Source organism: Mustelus asterias, chromosome 8, assembly GCF_964213995.1.
Source record: "Mustelus asterias chromosome 8, sMusAst1.hap1.1, whole genome shotgun sequence".
Classification (NCBI taxonomy): Eukaryota; Metazoa; Chordata; class Chondrichthyes; order Carcharhiniformes; family Triakidae; genus Mustelus; species Mustelus asterias.
In genome coordinates this window covers 6392366-6411613 of record NC_135808.1, presented here as the reverse complement: position 1 = coordinate 6411613, position 19248 = coordinate 6392366, and the positions used below count along the sequence as shown (strand labels likewise).

Sequence of the window (19248 nt, the reverse complement as noted above, 5' to 3'; positions counted from 1 at the left end):
GGGACTCCTCCCGATCTGTTCCGGTAGCACAGGATCAGTGAAATCCCTTCGAAGCAAAAGCGATGCAGTCGGCTTTCTTCATCGCTTCCCTGAAAACTAACGGCGGGTGTTCGGTGCTAGCGCTGCGGAATCATAGCCTGCCATTTCCACCTCTCGATTCTCCGATTTTCCAGCTCTCAGTTCACCTTTGCCCCTCTATTCCCCGAGCTGCCATCCCCTCATTCTCCCGAGCCTTCCACTCCACCCTGACCAACCGGCTTTGGTAGTCGTCAAACCACAAGCTGGCGAGCATAAAGGAGAGAATATGGGACCAGGTATAATCCAACCTGCTGTATATATATTTGTATGGATATATATAAATATACACATCCCGCTCCGCCCCGGATATACAGGCGTTGGAGAGACTATTTTCGCATACCATATATGGGCACAGCGAGAGTCGCTGGTAGCTTAAAGAATACCAGTTGCTTTCTGCTAGGGAACGCTAGGGACAATCGCGCGATTTTTCTCCCCTGACAATGATAATGAATGGCACACGCCTTGATCCCTCCGCCAACAGCTATTACTTCTGATACCGCCTCCGGGAACTGCGGATGCAAAATTGCGCATCCAGAGGGACTGCATGTGCCCTGAAGCAGGAGCCAGCGGCGCCCAGAATGGCTTCTGGTCATACCACCCTGAATTTGGAAGATGAACTGAACTGCCCCCTCTGCCTCCAACTCTTCTCGGATCCGGTAATCCTGGACTGCGGCCATGATTTCTGCCGGCAGTGCATCCTGAAGCACTGGGACAATGAGAACCGTGTGGTCTGCCCAGAGTGCGGCCAGGTCTTCCAGGACAGGAACTTGAAGGCCAACCGGGCGCTGGGCAAACTGGTCAAAAGAAGTCGGAATCATTCGCTGAATTTGAAACTGAAGGGGAACAAACCTTTCTGCAGCGAGCACGAGGAGGAGCTGAAACTGTTCTGTGAAACCGACAAGAAATTGATCTGCGTGATGTGCCTGGACAGGAGGGACGGACGGAGCCACAAAGCCCACAACTTCATGTTGATAAACGAAGCGGTTGAGATTTACAAGGTAAGCGGGCAGCGGGAGGGCGGGGGGAGGGGGGGGGGCGGATGGAGAGATCATAGAATCATAGAATCCTACATTCGGCCCATCGAATCTGCACCGACCACAATCCCACCCCAGCCCCTATTCCCATAACCCCATGCATTTACCCTATCTAGTCCCCCTGACACTAAGGGGCAATTCAGCATGGCCAATCAATCTAACCAGCACATCTTTTGGACTGTGGGTGGAAACCCACGCAGACACGGGGAGAATGCATAAACTCCACACAGACAGTGACCCAAGCCGGTAACTGTTTGAACCCGGTCCCTGGCGCTGTGAGGCAGCAGTGCTAACCACTGTGCCTCCCCACAGGACCACTGTGCTCCGTGGCGTTTGCTACCAAATAAACCTGTTGGAATTTAACCTGGTGTTGTTAGACTCCTTACTGTGTTTACCCCAGTCCAACGCCGGCATCTCCACATCATGACTCCCCACAGGGCCACTGTGCCTCCCCAAAAAGAGCCGAGGCCGCTTTACTGTGAATTTTTCTGAAAGGCTTAAGTGACGGATGCACGATTCCGCTAAGAATGTCGACTTTGCTTGCAGGAGAAAATGAGACTCATCTTAAATAACCTGAAGCAGAAGAAATCCTATTACCAAGAGTTCGAAAATAAACAGCAGGAAAAGATCACAGAGATCAAGGTATATGTCTCAATGTCGCCTGACTCTGGGCTGACTTTCTACCTGTCCCTTCCAATTGGCTTGTACTGGTCACCCTTGTTATGATTGGTTTGTTATTGTTGTTGAAGGATCAGTCCAATAAGTTGCAGACCCACATCACCACCGAGTTTTCCAAAATGCGCAGCGTCTTAGACGAGAAACAGCAGAATTTGTTCGCCGACCTGACGACGCAAGAAAGCGAGGTCTTAAGCACGATGGAGACCAACCTTCGGAAGATCCAAGACAACTTGAACCGCACTCAGCAGTTGTTATTCAACGTGCAGAAACGGTTAGATTATCAAGACGTGTACACCATGTTGAAGGTGAGCTGAGTTGTCCGGCCTGTGTCAGGGCCAGTCCTTCGACAAAGGGCTCTTTGCAAGAAAAAAATACCCATTTCTCACTGGATAAAAGCAAATTACTGCCGGATGCTGGAATCTGAAACCAAAAGAGAAAATGCTGGAAAATCTCAGCGTGGACAAAAGGTCATCAGGACGCAAAACGTCAGCTCTTTTCTCTCCTTACAGATGCTGCCAGACTTGCTGAGATTTTCCAGCATATTCTGCTTTGGTTTCAAATACAGTAAGAAGTTCAACAACACCAGGTTAAAGTCCAACACGTTTATTTGGTAGCAAAAGCCACACAAGCTTTCGGAGCTGCAGCTCCGAAAGCTTGTGTGGCTTTTGCTACCAAATAAACGTGTTGGACTTTAACCTGGTGTTGTTAAACTTCTTACTGTGTTTACCCCAGTCCAACGCCGGCATCTCCACATCTTGGTTTCAAGTACCATCAAGAACGGAATTCTCCAGCCGCGCTGGCCGAAAAGCCGGAAATTCCCGCCCGACCGTCAAAGGCGTTTCACATTTTCCGCAACCCGCCCGCTAAAATTCCAGTGGCGGACGGGATGGGAGAATTCAGGTCCATTTCTCGCTCGCCGACCCGCTTATTGCTCCGGACCGCTTATCCGACTCCCACCTCTCCACCTTCCACCCCCCCCCCCCCCCTCCGCCCCATTCCCCTCTCAACTCCATATCGCTACATTTGAGGCAGATCGCAAGAATCTCGGCGCAATTTTTGGGCCCATTTATTTTTGCAAACGCGTGCGATTAATTCTGTTCGCTCGCAGCAGAAATCCAATCCATAGCCGCAAGCTCAGGAGATAGAGAGGAAAACAGCTGCCTTTAAAAATAAAAAAGAAATAATCCGGAGATGTTTGCAAATAGGTCCCTCGGGACTGATTAAGCCGCCTTACTCCCCCAGGTATAATGGATTTATTAGTCAACCTGTGGAACAATGATCTGGAATTCCATTATTAAGGGGTTTTGGATGAGCCGAGATGAATTAAAAGCTGCATACTTCATGTTGGGTTGAAATGAAACAGGATGGGGGCGGGGGGGGGGGGGGTGGTTAGGGTGAGGGGGGGAGGGGGGCGGCGGTGGGGACTGAATGGCCGGTTCGGATTTAAGGGTTACAACCCTGGAATTCTCTACCTAACTGCGGGTGAACCATAGGGACTGCGGGGGTTCCTGAAGGTAGATGTTCACCAGCCCCTTAACGAGGGCAATTAGGGATGGGCAATAAATGCTGTCCTGGCCAGCGACGTCCGTGACCGCATCAGCACAATGTATCCAGTTCTATCGAAGTGTCTGGAAGTGGATAGGGGGCGAGTGGTATAACAGCCCGGGATGGCGTGAATTGACCCAAGCTTGTTCCCATTTCCAATGTTGCACAATAGTGTGGCTTCAGAAAGAATGTGTTAGTTGATTCTGCCCAAACGTCCAAATGAGGTGGGGAAGGGGGAGATTAGTATGTGTATGGGCGTTGGGGGGGGGGGGGGGGGGCGGGGAGAGGGGGAGGGAGGGATGGGGGGGATGGGGGGGGGGGAGAGGTGTCATCCCTTCTAACTCTGCCACTTCCACAGGCTGACGGAATTCCGAGAATTGTCCAAAGTAATTTCATCTCAGTTCCATCTCTTACTTCTCTGAAATTCATTGTGGTTGTCCTAACTCTCCCTTCCAGCCTAATCTCGCCGCAACGTCAGCGGGATACCTGATAGGATATAAGAAATTAGATCGGGATAGGCCATTCAACCCTTCGAACCGCTCGGTCATTAAATGAGATAACGACTGATCTTCTACTTATCACTATTGTCCCGTACTCATCCCCTTATCTATTGATGTCTTTAATATACAGAAAAGTATCACTTTCAATCTTCAAATATGGTGCGTCGAGAAATAATGATGCCTCCCCTTCACAACATCACAGCACCAAACGAGTTCATTTCTACCTCTCATTGTTTGGGTGGGATTGGCTAAATTGTATGGAGACAGGCACAAGGAAGGATCTACTTGGGGTTATTTCAAAATGTCCGGCTTACTTCAACGAAACGAGAGTTTACCACTTTTCTATCGAACCACATTATTTTCTGTGCGCGTGTTTTCTTTTTAATGTAACTCTACACCCTTATTCCGTGAGTTTAAATGCCAATTTTATTTTGCTTTTAGGAACCCCCGCTCGACGAGAAGAGGTATGGCACGTTCTTCACAGAAATTCCGTAGAACAATTAAGGAAGACATTGAAAGTACTTGCTGTGCATGTTGCAATGTTAAACTCTTTTATACTTCCTTCAGTACTGGAGACGATTATCAGCCTACTATTGCAGAAGGCAATCTGCCTATCGGAATATTCCAAGGGCCTGTCCAGTATAGAGTTTGGAAACAAGTAATAGACGTAATTAGCCCTGGTAAGGAAGTCTTTTTGTACCCAATAAAACTTCTCAGTAAGTATAATCATCTGAGCTACCTGAGACGTTTACATTTGAACATGGATAAAGCTCTGAAATTCCCTCACGCTACCAGCAGTCTCTCGCCTTAATCTCTGTTGGAAAGCGGACTTAAAATGTGGAAAACTGTAGTTTCGGTCGTTTGACTTGGGCTAATGTCAGTCAAACTATGCATCTTGCTATATGGAATTCGGTCGCAAGTCAGCCATGATCACAATGAGTGCCGAGGGGGCTAAGTGGGCAACTGATGTCCCTATAGGGTGGGCGGTAAGTGGTAGCCCCATGGGGTTTAAGGTCACGGCGTGCAAACTTGTATCTGGAATTGGCATACGGTAAAAGGGAGGTCTGCAACAATGGAGTAGGCGGCTACATAGATTGAAAAGAATTAGACACAGCAGGAGGTTGTCAGTCAGGAATGGTTAGCTGGCAATCTTGGTTGTTTCAATGGCTGATTGCAAAAGGAAGGGGGCGAATGAGCTGTGTAAAGCACGGGCTGAAATCATTTCTTCTCAAATGAGTGGGCTCCAGATTGAAAGCGGACCCCTGTGATACGCTGTTCTACAAATGCAATACGCCCTCTTGATATTGCTTTCTATCCGAACGGCAGGAAGCACGTTCCACTGTTCTGGGGTAACTGTTTCTCCATAAAGTGTCGGTGAAGATAGGAATCAAAAGTGATTCAGAAAGTATCTCAGCGTTTCGGTTAAACTCTTTCTTCTGTAATTGTCAGCGTAATCCCAGTATAAACTCATCGGCAACAAAAATGTTTATTAATTTGTTCCGCTTAATTATCTGGAGGAAAGCCTTCTGCTAAAATCTCCGATGCTTGTTAGTTGTCTCACATTGTCGCACCAGGTGGTGTTCTGTGGCCCTCGTCTCCAGGGTCTGAGATTGGGAAGTGCTGACAGAGGAGCCTGGGTGAATTACTGCTGTGCATCTTGCTTCTGTCAGCCGAATTTCACCTCCTGCCGGCAGTCCTTGAAATTACAACTTTATGGGTCTCGGGGAGAGGCCGAGACTGGAAATTGACATAAGGCGGCTGAGCTGTAACCTTAGTGGGCCTTCGCAAGCCTGCCTATCACTGGTCCGGATATCACCGGTCAATAATCCCATTCAGATGAAAGCGTTTGCCGGATGACTTATTTGGAGCTATCGGTTCTGTCCGATTGACTTAACCATTGGGAAAACGTGACCAAGAATAGAAAGTACAAGCGTTTCTGGCCTCGAAATTTCGAGGGGATTACCCCGCTCCCAAAAATTACATTACTATCTGAAAGTAAACGACCCCCTTAAAAGAAAGTTATTTATAATGCCAAGTGCGCATGTTCTGCGAGATCCGAATAACTGTCCTTTCCAATTTAATTACAGACACAGGAGGCAGGAGGATGTGTGTGGGGGGCGAGAGGGCGGGGAGGGGGGGGTTGAATGGAGGAGCAAATAATCTCTTAGAACATTATTAATTGACAACATTTAAGACGCAACTCCTCTGCTACCTGGAGCTGTCTTCAGCATTGGGTGCTGGTGCCGTGGGGCAACATTGAACTAAATGTCATTGGCCACGGCACCTAAATTTCCTTGTCATCGCGTGTAATGGAATTGAAAATCAGCGTGGGGTATAATGAGTGACGAGGAAGGTGGTTGTGGTAGTTGGATGTCAATTATCTCAGCTCCAGGACATCACTGCACGAGTTCCCGAGGGTAGTGTCCTAGGCCCAATTATCTTCAGCTACTTCATCAATGACCTTCCTTCCACCATAAGGCCAGAAGTGAGGGTGTTTGCTGCTGATTGCACAGTGTTCAGTATGATTCTCGGCTGCTCAGATACTGAAGCAGGCCATGTCCAAATGCAACAAGACCTGGACAATAGCCAGGCTTGGGCTGACAAGTAGCAAGTAACATTCACGTCACACAAGTGCCAGGCAATGCCTATCTCTAACAAGAGAGGATCTAACCATTGTCCCTTGACATTCAATAGCAATACCATCGCTGAATGCCCCACTGTCAACATCCTGGGAGTTCGTTGACCAGAAACTGTCTAGCCATGTAAATACAGTAAGAAGTTTAACAACACCAGGTTAAAGTCCAACAGGTTTATTTGGTAGCAAAGGCACACAAGCTTTCGGAGCTGCAAGCCCCTTCTTCAGATGAGTGGGAATTCTGTTCACAAACAGAGCATATAAAGACACAGACTCAATTTACATGAATAATGGTTGGAATGCGAATACTTACAACTAATCAAGTCTTTAAGAAACAAAACAATGTGAGTGGAGAGAGCATCAAGACAGGCTAAAAAGATGTGTATTGTCTCCAGACAAGACAGCCAGTGAAACTCTGTGGGGGTTACAGATAGTGTGACATGAACCCAATATCCCGGTTGAGGCCTTCCTCGTGTGTGCGGAACTTGGCTATCATAACTAGCCATGTAAATACCAGAGCAAGTCAAACACTAGGAATCCCACAGAAAGAAACTCACCTCCTGACTCCCCAGAGCCTTCTACAGGGCAAAAGTCAGGAGTGTGATGGAATACTCTCTCCTTATCTGGATGGTGCAGTTCCAACAACACTCAAGAATCTCGAGACAAAACAACCCGCCTAATAGATACCCCATCCACGAACATCCATTCCCTCCACCACCGACAAATGGCAGCATTGTGTTCCACCTACAAGATGCACTGCAGCAACTCACCTAAGACCTCTTAGGCAGCACCTTTCAAACCCACAACCACTACCACCTAGAAGGACAATAACAGAGACAGATGGGACCACCACCACCTGGAGGTTCCCCTCCAAGTCACTCACCATCCTGACTTGGAAATATATCGCCATTCCTTCACTGTCACAGGGTTCAAATCCTGGAACCCCCTCCCTAACAGTACTGTGGGTGTACCTACAGCTCAGGAACTGCGTCGGTTCAAGTAGGCAGCTCACCGCCACCTTCTGAAAGGAAATAAAATTAGGATGGACATAAAACTAACGTCGCACACGAAATTCGCAGATCCTCACTGGGGCTATAGCTTGTCCTCTGATGACTTGTTGCCCTGTTACTTTCCTTCATCTAAAATCCATTTTTCGTTCTTCCTGTTCGGTTCCTTCGTTATCAGTTCTATCGGTTGTGGGGTCGATCACTTGTTTTTATCCCCTTTACCTTCTGTCAAAAATATTGGCCGGAGAGTGAGAAGGGGAACTGAAGGGCCGTCCGCTTTACGCTAGCAGCCACAGTGACTTCCTCTCTCTTTGTTTGGAAAGGACGGGACGGAAAGGAACTAGGTTCAGCTGGCACTACTGCTCGCTGCCCATTCCCGGACGCTGTTAGGCTTGGTTCTTTAGTTACAAACAACTGAACAAATTCCTCACCGGCTGAGTTCACCCATGAATGAGTGGCCCATTCAATGAAGTGGCTGATGCTATCAGCTCCCGCAGGAAGAAAATAATAAAGATCGATTGTAAACTTTCCTGAGTAGAAAAGGATTATCAATATATTACAAAAAGACACAAGCCTTGGGAATTTGAACTTAAAGTATTTTTTAAAAATGCACCACAGTAGATGAAACGTTTTGGACGCAGAATCTTTCATAACTGGAATGTTGAAGATCAGCATGTCCTTCGCAAGACTGAACAAATGGATATTGGTAGGGACAACAGATAAAAAGCTAACAGTTTAACAAGGAGGCAGTTAAAATATGTGGTATAAGATACAAGATTGTACAGAGTGATCAAAATTGTTGCGAAGTTAAATTGGTCTATGATGGTAGCAGAAATAGATGACAGAAAATCTGGCGCCAGATTTGCACCCCGTCTGAACTTCTTCCCCAATGGCTGCAAGTTGCTATCGTCTATTTTGCGTGGGAGGCTGTGGCTGGTTTCACCTTTAGTGCGCAGGTTAGAGTGTGGGGAGCATTGGGAGGCCAAGCGGACTCGGACCATGTAATGAAATGGGCGCGGGAGTAGTACGCAATAAAATTGGAATGAAATAGATTGAAGTTTACTCGAATCAGGGGAGATATGGAATATCGAATGCTGTTCAGTTGGTTTGTATTAAGGTTGTTTGGAATCGCTTGGGAAGGATAATCAGGAACGATTTCAAGGAGGTTATGGGTGTCAGTTAACAATCGTTATTTTGAGTTTGAACGTTCCCTGCATACTGCTTTCTGCTGGGATCCATTTTAAATGTACCACTGGGTTGCCAATTGGTCTTTACTGCTCTGTTGCCTGTTGAGCTGCCCAAACCCTTTCCGGGGACAGAAGGATTCCCCACCAGCAACAACAGTTTTACTACCACTCAGGAATTAAAAATCTGCCCTATTAAGTTTGACTTGAAAGGAAGGGACATCAAAACGAGCACCACAAATTTTCTGCTGTCTTCAACTAAAATTGTCCCCTCCAGTCCACGACATATTCCCATGTATCGAGGAAAAAAGAACATTAGTCTGGGAGTTCAATATCTTAGACTGCTGTTTCGATATAAAGAATAATTAGGATATCGAAACACGGAGGAAATTTTCCAAATATGCTAATAATAGCCAAACACTGGTGTAGCAAAGAGTGAAGGTAACACCAGCCTACTGTTAAAGACTTTGTGTCAGCGCAAAATGTGGGACACGTAGCAGGTGGAATTTACTTCAGTGAAGTGTGACGTGCTGTATTTTGGTAAATTGGATCGGGAAAGGCTTCATAGTGTTCTGGAATGCAGCAAGATTGCCCCCTGCTTGAAGGTGGTCGGACATATTAAGCGAGTTGTCAGCAAACGACATGTGATATTGGGCTCGGTAAATAGAGGTACTGAGTGTCAAATCAGAGAAGTGATATGGAAGCGTTATAAAAATCGAGGGAGGCAACAACTAAAACGATGCGTCCAGTTCGAGTCACCACATGTTAGGATGGTTTTTGACAGTCCTTGCGAAGGTGTGAAAGCGATTTCCTGAATGCTCCCAGGGTTAAGGGAATTTTGGCTATAGGTTTCTTAATGAGCATCAAATACATTGTTAAGTTTGTTAATGACAATCACATTGCCAACGTTACGAGAAACTCATATAGGTATTAATTATATTGTTTTTAGTTTGTATGATTCATTGTGAAGTAACTGACAATGAGAAAGACCATGTGCACACTATAGGATGTTTTCATACTCAACATGGTCAACTAAGAGTTACTGTCAAATAGCTTAGAGAATGTTAGCACATATAAGCAGGAGATAGCAGGGACACTGGGGGAATGCGAGGAGGCCTGTGAGACTTTACAAATGAATTAACTCTCGGTAAAGAAGAGTTCTGTGTCTTGGTTTCAACTTCGCCAATCGGTTCGGATCATATTAGCAAAGATTAAGTTGGAGAAGCTTCGGTTGTTCTCCTTGGAGCAAAGGGGATATAAGGAAGATTTAATAGAGGTGTTAAGGGTTTTGGTAAGTTAGACAAAAGGGCCCTACCTAATGTCTGACGGTGCGAGGTCTAGGGGATATAGATTTAAGGTCTTGGGTTATAAGAAAATCTTAGGCAGAGATTGATAATGGCTATCGATGCGAATATGAATTTCGGAAGTAAATCGGATTTCACGTGAGCGAACTAAATTTGTAGTGCTATCGGAATGGAGCAGGAGAATTGAACTGACTGCAGATCTACAGAAAGCGGGCATGAAATCAATGGGCCGAATAGTCCCTCTCTGTGCTGCAATGAATCTGCGGGTGAAATTAAGGCACGTTGTTGTTGGCCGCTTGACAATAACATGAGAATGGCTGATTGGGCTGTTATTGGTCTTGTTTCCGTGTCCAATGAAAGGTACCAGATCTATCTGGTGGGCAGAGGTCGTGCACTAATGGGGAAAACCATAGGGTCAAAACACAAGTACAACCATAACATTGGCGATACTAACTTGGCCAATAACTCTATCATTCTGTAGCCTGCCTCAAGTCAATGCATTGGGCCATTGGGCAGGGCACAAAATGGGCTTGAACTGCTAAAGACACTTCACATCCACTCCAAAATTGAATTTCGCCCTCCACTACTCCATCCCAGACGGGAAGGAACGGGAGAGGAGTGCTCAATAATGGCATTTTTTCTTTCTCTCCAACTGCCTAAGTTTGCAGGTTGTAAACCCTCCTTCTCAATGCAACTAGGAAACGTGATTGGTGGCCTCAACCTTTTGCTTCTCCATTCTCGATTAAATGTGATCAGCCTTAGAGGGTTCCCTTATCTTGGAGCTTCCAGTCACTGCCCAAAACTTTAACCTATCTTTTTTCTTTTCAGACGCTGAAGAACCTGATTGGCTGAATTCTCTTCCTGGTGGCAGGTTAGCGGCTGGGTTTGGGCTCGAGCCCGGCCACTTAACTCCACCGTTCACCTGCTGAACTTTGATCCCAAGGACCTCATTACCTTGCGGAAAGAGTAGGGGGCGCTAAATCCCACCCTCATTAATGTGCTGCTGCGCTGCCCGAGGAGAGTTGACTGTTGCGGAAACTTTAAAAGGCTGCAGATATTTGAGAGGAAACTTCCTAATTTTCCAATAGTAGACTTGCAGGGGTCAATTGAAGGAAGGTTGAGATGGGGCTGTGCGCTCAGCAGCGCTAAAGTCTGGCCGATTCTCACAAAAGCATTTATTTATTTCCATTTGCGATTCTGAGCAAGAAGTCTTATTTTACAAGAGTCTGGTTATGGCTGCTTGGAGGGAGTTGAAAATACAAACGTTCACCGATTGGAAGTTTAACTGACCATATCGCATCAAGTTTACGACAGTTTTAAGTGGGGAATCAAGGCCAGCGGGGTGTGAAACTCGCCTTCCATTCGTGGGAGAATAGGGGGCTAACTTAACCATTTTCAGTATAACCACCATCACACGATGAGAGAGTGCAGGGAACAGTTTCCCTTTGAACATAGAACATAGAAAAACGACAGCACAAACAGGCCCTTCGGCCCACAAGTTGTGCCGAACACATCCCTACCTTCTAGACCTACCTATAACCCTCCATCCTATTAAGCTCCATGTACTCATCCAGGAGTCTCTTAAAAGACCCTATTGAGTTCGCCTCCACCACCACTGGCGGCAGCCGATTCCACTCGCCCACCACCCTCTGTGTGAAAAACTTACCCCTAACATCTCCCCTGTACCTACCCGCCAGCACCTTAAACCTGTGTCCTCTCGTAGCAGCCATTTCCACCCTGGGAAAAAGCCTCAGAGAGTCCACCCGATCTATGCCTCTCAACATCTTATACACCTCTATTAGGTCTCCTCTCATCCTTCGTCTCACCAAGGAGAAAAGACCGAGCTCCCTCAGCCTATCCTCATAAGGCATGCCACTCAATCCAGGCAACATCCTTGTAAATCTCCTCTGCACCCTTTCAATCTTTTCCACATCCTTCCTATATTTGCTGAAAGGATAGCCGGTATAAATTGGGCTCTGGTGTCAATCTACCAAATTGATGGAGATTCCACTCACCGGATACACTACCACTGTCAGCGGGATTTCAGGGGTACTCATTTACGCAAAGGGGAACTCTGTAATCATAATCGGAACGCTGATAGTTTTGAATTAGGGGTGTCTTTAAATCACTCGCGGTACCTCAGTGAAAGGAGTAATAGAACATAGAACATTACAGCGCAGTACAGGCCCTTCGGCCCTCGATGTTGCGCCGACCAGTGAAACCAATCTAACCTCATAGAAACCCTACAGTGCAGAAGGAGGCCATTTGGCCCATCGAGTCTGCACCGACCACAATCCCACCCAGGCTCTACCACCACATATTTACCCGCTAATCCCTCTAACCTACGCATCCCAGGACTCTAAAGGGCAATTTTTAACCTGGCCAATCAACCTAACCCGCACATCTTTGGACTGTGTGAGGAAACCGGAGCACCCGGAGGAAACCCACGCAGACACAAGGAGAATGTGCAAACTCTACACAGACAGTGACCCGAGCCGGGAATCGAACCCGGGACCCTGGAGCTGTGAAGCAGCAGTGCTAACCACTGTGCTACCGTGCCGCCCCCTAACCACTGTGCTACCGTGCCCCCTAACCACTGTGCTACCATAACCTGCACTATTATAAAACACTACACTATTATAGAACAAAATGTACATGCGTTTATCCTCCTCAAAGAAAGTACATAGAAAGTGGACCTCCCCGCAAGGACCGGGGTTCCGTTTTAGCCTTGGGTCACTGTCTGAGTGGAATCTGCACGTTCTCCCCGTGTCTGCGTGGGGTTCTTCCGGGTGCTTCGGTCCAAAGATGTGTAGGTTAGGTGGATCGGACATACTGAATTGTTCCTTAGTGCCCAAAATGTATAGGTTAGGGGATTAGTGGGGTAAATATGTGGGGGTAGGGCCTGCGCAGGGCACTCTGACTGAGAGTCGGTGCAGACTCGATGGGACAAATGGCCTCCCTCTGCACTATAGGGATTCTATAAGCACAGCCTCCAAACTCCCCACACCGCCACTATCCCCCAACCCTGCCTTCTGTCTTCTCTATCCTTCCCACATGTAGTTCTGCTTTTCAGCTTTCATATTTCTCTCTGGTTGCAGTTGTTTGACGGTAGTTATGTGCTTTTTACTTCCTGGGGACAGAAAAAAGGTTTGCCATTTATACAGCGCTCTGCAGCCAATTACGTAGATGAGCCAGGCAGTCAGAGGTGATGGTAAATAGGGTGAATGGTTGTCCATCTTTTCTTAAGCGTTGCTTTTCTGAGTTGATGTGCCTTTGGTGGGTGGGGCGAGGGAGAGGGGGAGCGAGTATGGTGGTTAGGGGGTTGGGTTGAAGATATGGAGGGGGAGTGAAGTGAATGTATTCACTTAAGCCCTCGATTGTCAGTCCGGTTCTTTCCCAAGGTTGATTGTCCCGTTTAAACCACCCCCCCCCTCCCCACCACAACTAAAAGGCCTCTGTCATATAATAAAAACAGGAAAACGCAGCAGGTCTGACAGCATCTGTGGGGGAAAGAGGATTAAGATTTCGAGTCCAACGTAAAAGAACTAGGGACATTAATGGGGTTAAAGGCTGATAGGTCCCCTGGACCTGATGGGTTGCATCCCAGGATATTCAAGGAAGTAGCTACAGATATATTGGATGCATTGATAGCAATCTTCCAAGAATCCTTAAATTCTGGAAAAGTGCCACATATAACATCCTTATTTAAACAGGGAGGGAGACAAAACTACAGAAAATGATAGGCCTGGTAGCTTAACATCTATCATTGGGAAAATGTTAGAGTCGATTATAGAGAATGTTATAGCAGAACGTTTAGAAGTATATAATATAATTAATCATAGCCTGCGTAGTGCCATGAAAGGGAAATTATGACTGACAAAGTCATTAGGGTTCTTTGAAGTGGTGATGAACAGAATAGATATAGGAGAACCTGTGAATGTAATATACTTGGATTTCCAAAAAAAAAGTTCGATAAAGTACCACACAAAAGGTCATTTAATATGATAAGAGTTCATTATGTTGCCATAGTATATTAGTATGGATAGAGGATTGGTTAACTGAGAGAAGACAGAGAGTTGGGTTAAGAGGGACATGTTTAGGATGGCAACCTGTAACTAGCGGGATCAGTGCTGCCAGAGTCATCAGTGCTGGGGTCACAATTATTTACAACATATATTAATGACTTCGACGAAGGAAGTGAATGTACTATTGCCAAGTTTGCAGATCACACAAAGATACATCAAAAGGCAATTGCGCGATGACACATCTACTGACGGACATAGACAGGTTAGATGAGTACACAAATAAGTTGGCAGATGGAATATAATGCAGGAAAATGTGAAATAATAACTTTGGTAGGAAGAATGAAGGAACTGAATATTATTTAAAAGCGCAAGACTGCAGAAAGCTGCAGCACACAGGGATTTTGGGGTTCACCGGGGGGCAACTGCAATATTGGCTTTTATTTCAAACGGAAGTTAATGTAAAAATGGTGAAGTTTTACTAAAATTATACGAGGTACTAGTTAGACCATAACTGGAATACTGTGAAGCGTTATGGTCCCCTTATCTAAGGAAATATATGCTGACATTGGAGGCAGTCCAGAGAAGGTTGATGCTGAACATGGAAGGCTTTCTTATGAGGACAGGTTGAATACGTTAGGCCTTTATTCATTGACATTTGGAAGATAGAGAGATGACCGCATTGAGACATATCGGATTCTCAGGGGGCTTGACATGGTAGATGCTGAGAGCTTGTTTCCCCTTTTGGGAGATTCTAGGACCAGAGTGCATAATCTCAGAGTAAGGGGTCGCCCATTTAAGGCAGACATGAGGAAGAGTTTCTTCTCTCAGTGTAGTAGTAGTAGTGGATTCGTGGAAATCTTTACTGTAGAGGGTTGTGGAGGCTGGGTCGTTAATTATGTTCAAAGCTGATAGACAGATTTTAATCAGCAAGGAAATGAAGGCGGGGTGGGGGGCGGGGGCGGTGGGGGATAGGACAAAGCGGGAAAGTGGAGTTGAGGATTATCATATCGGATCAATCATGATCTCATCATTGAATGGCGAAGCAGACTCGATGGGCCAAATGGCCACTTCTGTTTCTACGTCTTATGGTCTTATTATGACCATTGTTCGGAACTTGGGCAGTGGGGATGGAAGGACTCCTTCCTCCCTCTGAGATCCCCCCTTCAGCTTTCCAAAACGGTACCCTCACCACCATTCTAATGTAGTGTAGGATCCATCAATTGACAATGGTACTGGAGACGTTCTCTGAACTGTGTCACATAGCTGTACGAGTGGGCTCAACTGATAATTCAGAATTCTTATAGCACAGTAAATATATAATGACATGCAGGCAAAGTAAAATTGACCCTGAGGTGTAGCAGAAGCAGTTAGCCTCGGTATCTATATAATGAATCGTGTTTTTTTATTGAAAGTGAAATGGCAGATTTCATGGGTGATGTATGCTAGATTCATGTAAAGGAGGTGGAATGACAGAGTCGTGTGTGCTTAAGAGGAGTGCCTGCACTTCTAGGATCCTTTGAGGTAGATTTCTATATTTGCTCAACTTAAGCAGTGGCAACTACTTGTTGGTTCATTTCACCCCCCAAACCACCTGAAAGAGGGCAGTCAATCCCAATTCTGCCAATCTCCTCTACTCACAAAACTAAATTGCTTTTATTTCCAAGGCGGCGTTGGTTTACCAGGAAGCAATGTGCAGCAGGACCATCACATGACCAGAAGGCCGCACTTTGGGAACACACGGTGCTTCTAACTTTTTTCTATTTGCGGAACAAGTTCTCCTCTTGAATCCAAGGGATGAGCTTCCAGCTTTGGTGGGAGTGGAATACTAGCGCAGTTGGACACTTCCTTATTCAGGTCGCTGAATTAGGTTGTAGTGCCATGTTATCCTCCTTGATTGTCTGAGTCCTTTTATTACCCACCATCACCTGCATCGGCGAATTCCAATTTTAACATGCTAAGTTCTTTTCTCGGCGGTTCAAATATGTGTGATATTAACCCCTGCAGTCCCAGGCTGCAAACACCGTTAGCTCAATTTAGAATGATTGTTGGATGCTGCCATTAACTTGGATGGCACTGGGATGTGGAGACAGAAAATTAGCTTTATTATCAAGAGGGGACTTTCTGTGGACAGGGGAATGTATTCATCCATGGGCTCATTAGTAAGCAATGGTAATTTGAGTGGGGTACCAAATCTTCCAGAGGAAGAGATAGGACATTTTCTAACATTGTTTAAATATCCCTCACCCTTGACTTCCAGCTACTTTGGTGGGTTGCAGCCTGCTCAGCCCTCCGACAGCTACCAAAACCCCATCCTAGTAAGGGTGATAGAAACCTTAAAGTATCAGTCACTACTCCAGACAGTAAAGATTGATCCAAAAACAGACAATGCTGGAAAATTCTCAATAGGTCTGACAGGGAGACGGAATAGAGCTAACGTTTCGAACTAACCCTTCGTAAGATTGATCGGCATTTTGTAGAATGTTAATGAGCTGCGTGTCTTTTTATCCAACATAAGTGATGTACAGATTTCCTAGACGTTGCATTAGTGCGCTATATGCATGCAAATATACTTCTTAACCAATTCTGTGCTTCCCCTTGGGGACCTCGGTATATATAAAATTCCACTAAGATTTCCAAATGATGTGGAGCGCCCTAGTTGCTGATATGTAGGCTTTTGTTGGCATACGCAAATGGCCGGATGCATGAATGACTGCTCTGGGGGAAATAAGTTAAGAGATGCAACGATCTCGGGTATGCAGTCCGGGCCATCTTTCCTTTTACTGTGTCTATGGAACTCCAGTCCCAGTACGAAGGATATAATATATCTGCCCTGGCAATCCTTGTGATCTTACAGCAAGAAACACAGAGTCAAGGTTAATCTCCCTGGCAAGGTTGTGCTTCTTGGCCTTTTGGTTAAGATCAAGTGTCAGATCAAGCCCAAGGTAGGGGTGCAATGTCTTTGCTTGTTAGCTTGGACGTTGTGTGTTTCTATAGTGAGGACCCATGAATTGGATTCAATTTGAATTTGGTGTTTTTTAGTTCAGGCAAGGAGATGGATTCGGGTCTGCCTTGTCCTCTCTGCGAATTGGTTTTTTCAACTTTGAGAATGGAGTCAATTTGAAAACAAAGAAAAAGAAATGCGCTTCCTGGTCAGGGGTTACATTGCACTCTGAGGGTGTGAGCTCCGCGCGCTCTCACGTATGACTCCGGTCCATTGTAAGAAGTCTCACAACACCAGGTTAAAGTCCAACAGGTTTATTTGGTAGCAAAATCCACTAGCTTTCGGAGCGCTGCCCCTTCATCTGGTGAGTGGGAGTTTTAACCTGTGCTTTAACCTGTGCTTAACCTGTGCTTAACGCTCTCTCCACTCACATTGTCTGTACCTTTAAGACTTGATTATCTGTAAAGACTCGCATTCCAATCATTATTTCGTAAATTGAGTTTGTGTCTTTATATGCCCTGTTTGTGAACAGAACTCCCATTCACCTGACGAAGGGGCAGCGCTCCGAAAGCTAGTGGATTTGCTACCAAATAAACCTGTTGGACTTTAACCTGGTGTTGTGAGACTTCTTACTGTGTTTACCCCAGTCCAACGCCGGCATCTCCACATCCGGTCCATTGCACAGGTTCCAAAAGAAATCTAGGTTGGGAACAGGAAAGGGGTTTGGTGGGTTGGTGGTTGTGTTTGTGTGTGGGGGGGAGCGGGGGGGGGGGGGGCGGGGGGGGGGGGGCATGGGGGGTGCGGGAGAATTGCATTTGAGCCGCTGATATTGACTTGAAACGTGAATTGTGCTTTGCAATAAAAAGTGATTCTTTTTCATTTCTTGCTCCGTTATTCTATAGATTATAAATATGTAGCCTGCTCTGAACCAGCCAGTAATCCTACTTTCCGAACTGATGTGAGCGAAGAGACGCCAAGGAAACGCTCCATTAAAAATAGCACCGAAGAGGATGACAAAAAATGTAATAAATTATATCTCGATATAATCTCATGTAATAGATAGCAAGGGATCTGTGTAGTTTTCTCTTATCTCTGGGCGGGATTTTTCACTCCAGTACCTCGGGGTTCTAGACTTTCCTCCAGCCGTCATGAAATTAAAACGTTAAATTGTCGCATGCAGCATTCTAGAAATTATCCTTAAATTGATAACATTGTTTGAGGTGACCCCTTTTATTCTGATCGGGCGTTTGTTTCCTTATGTTTTGTTTCTCTTGCCAGTTCCCACCTATCTGACCCTGAATGCGAACACAGCTCATCCCCGGCTCCTCCTCTCCGAAGACTTGACCGTCGTCACCTACGGGGACGTGAAGCAAGACGTCAAGGACAACCCCGAGCGGTTCGACACTTGCGTCTGCGTCCTGGGCTCCGAGGCGTTCACCTCCGGCAAGCACTACTGGGAGGTGCAAGTGGGCTCCAAGACAGAGTGGGATTTGGGCGTGGTCAAGGAGTCTATCAGCCGGAAAGGCCACACCACGGCGACACCGGACTCCGGCTACTGGATTGTGTGGCTGAGGAACGGCAACGAGTACAAAGCCACCACCGTGCCCCGTACGCGCTTGAACGTGCCTCGAAAGCCCGGAGCCATCGGGGTGTACCTGGACTATGAGGGCGGGCAGGTGTCCTTTTACAACGTGGACAACATGTCCCATCTCTACACTTTCATTGACACTTTCACTGGGAGACTTTTTCCTTACTTCAGTCCCGGTATTAATGACGACGGGGAAAACTCAGAAGCGCTCAGAATCCTCCCAGTCAGATGTCACGAGGAATAATATAACTGTTTATCTTCTTTGTTTCTCCAAGATTTGTCTTTCTTAGGGCCAGATTCTCTTTGTTACTTAAATACCCGGGCGTTATTTCGTTCTTTTTTCCCCCTGAAGAACCTCTATGTTCGATTGTAGATGGGGTTTCTAATCAGTGTCTAACTGCAACATAGCGTCACGTTGCTGGGTTCGGCAGTGTGAATGCACCAGGTTCCATATTCTGATCCACTGAGTGAATGTCTGCATGTATCCGGCGCCCCTTCTTAATGGGCAACTGAAAAACTCTTCAAACGCACTTGGCCGGTTCCCTCCACTTTCCCTATTGCTGCGTTTGGACAGCAAAAAGCGGTTTCAATCGCTGTTCTGGAAATAGTGCCCTTAAGAAAAGTTTGTCACGGCGGCAGGGCATATTGGTAAAGTGGTCAGCAAACCATGTGGATATTGTGCTTCATAAATAGCGGCGCTGAGGCAATAGGGGGGTGGTAATGTCACTG

General features: G+C 46.3%; 1 protein-coding gene across 1 annotated transcript; it reads left to right on the top strand.

Moving 5' to 3' along the window:
- Positions 1–656: 656 nt before the first annotated feature.
- LOC144497637 (zinc-binding protein A33-like) lies at positions 657–18763 on the top strand. The gene is made up of 7 exons (XM_078219079.1): positions 657–1076; positions 1659–1754; positions 1862–2095; positions 4277–4299; positions 4403–4515; positions 17834–17953; positions 18210–18763. The coding sequence occupies exons 1-7, from the start codon at positions 657–659 to the stop codon at positions 18761–18763; spliced, it is 1560 nt and encodes a 519-aa protein (XP_078075205.1).
- Positions 18764–19248: the final 485 nt, after the last annotated feature.

What these genes read in the sequence shown, in the direction of transcription:
- LOC144497637 (XM_078219079.1), top strand. Translation starts at nt 657, where the DNA reads ATGGCTTCTGGTCATACCACCCTGAATTTGGAAGATGAACTGAACTGC. An exon ending in AAGCGGTTGAGATTTACAAG is followed by an intron (nt 1,077 to 1,658) that starts GTAAGCGGGCAG and finishes CTTTGCTTGCAG; the next exon opens with GAGAAAATGAGACTCATCTT. An exon ending in AATAGACGTAATTAGCCCTG is followed by an intron (nt 4,516 to 17,833) that starts GTAAGGAAGTCT and finishes GTTATTCTATAG; the next exon opens with ATTATAAATATGTAGCCTGC.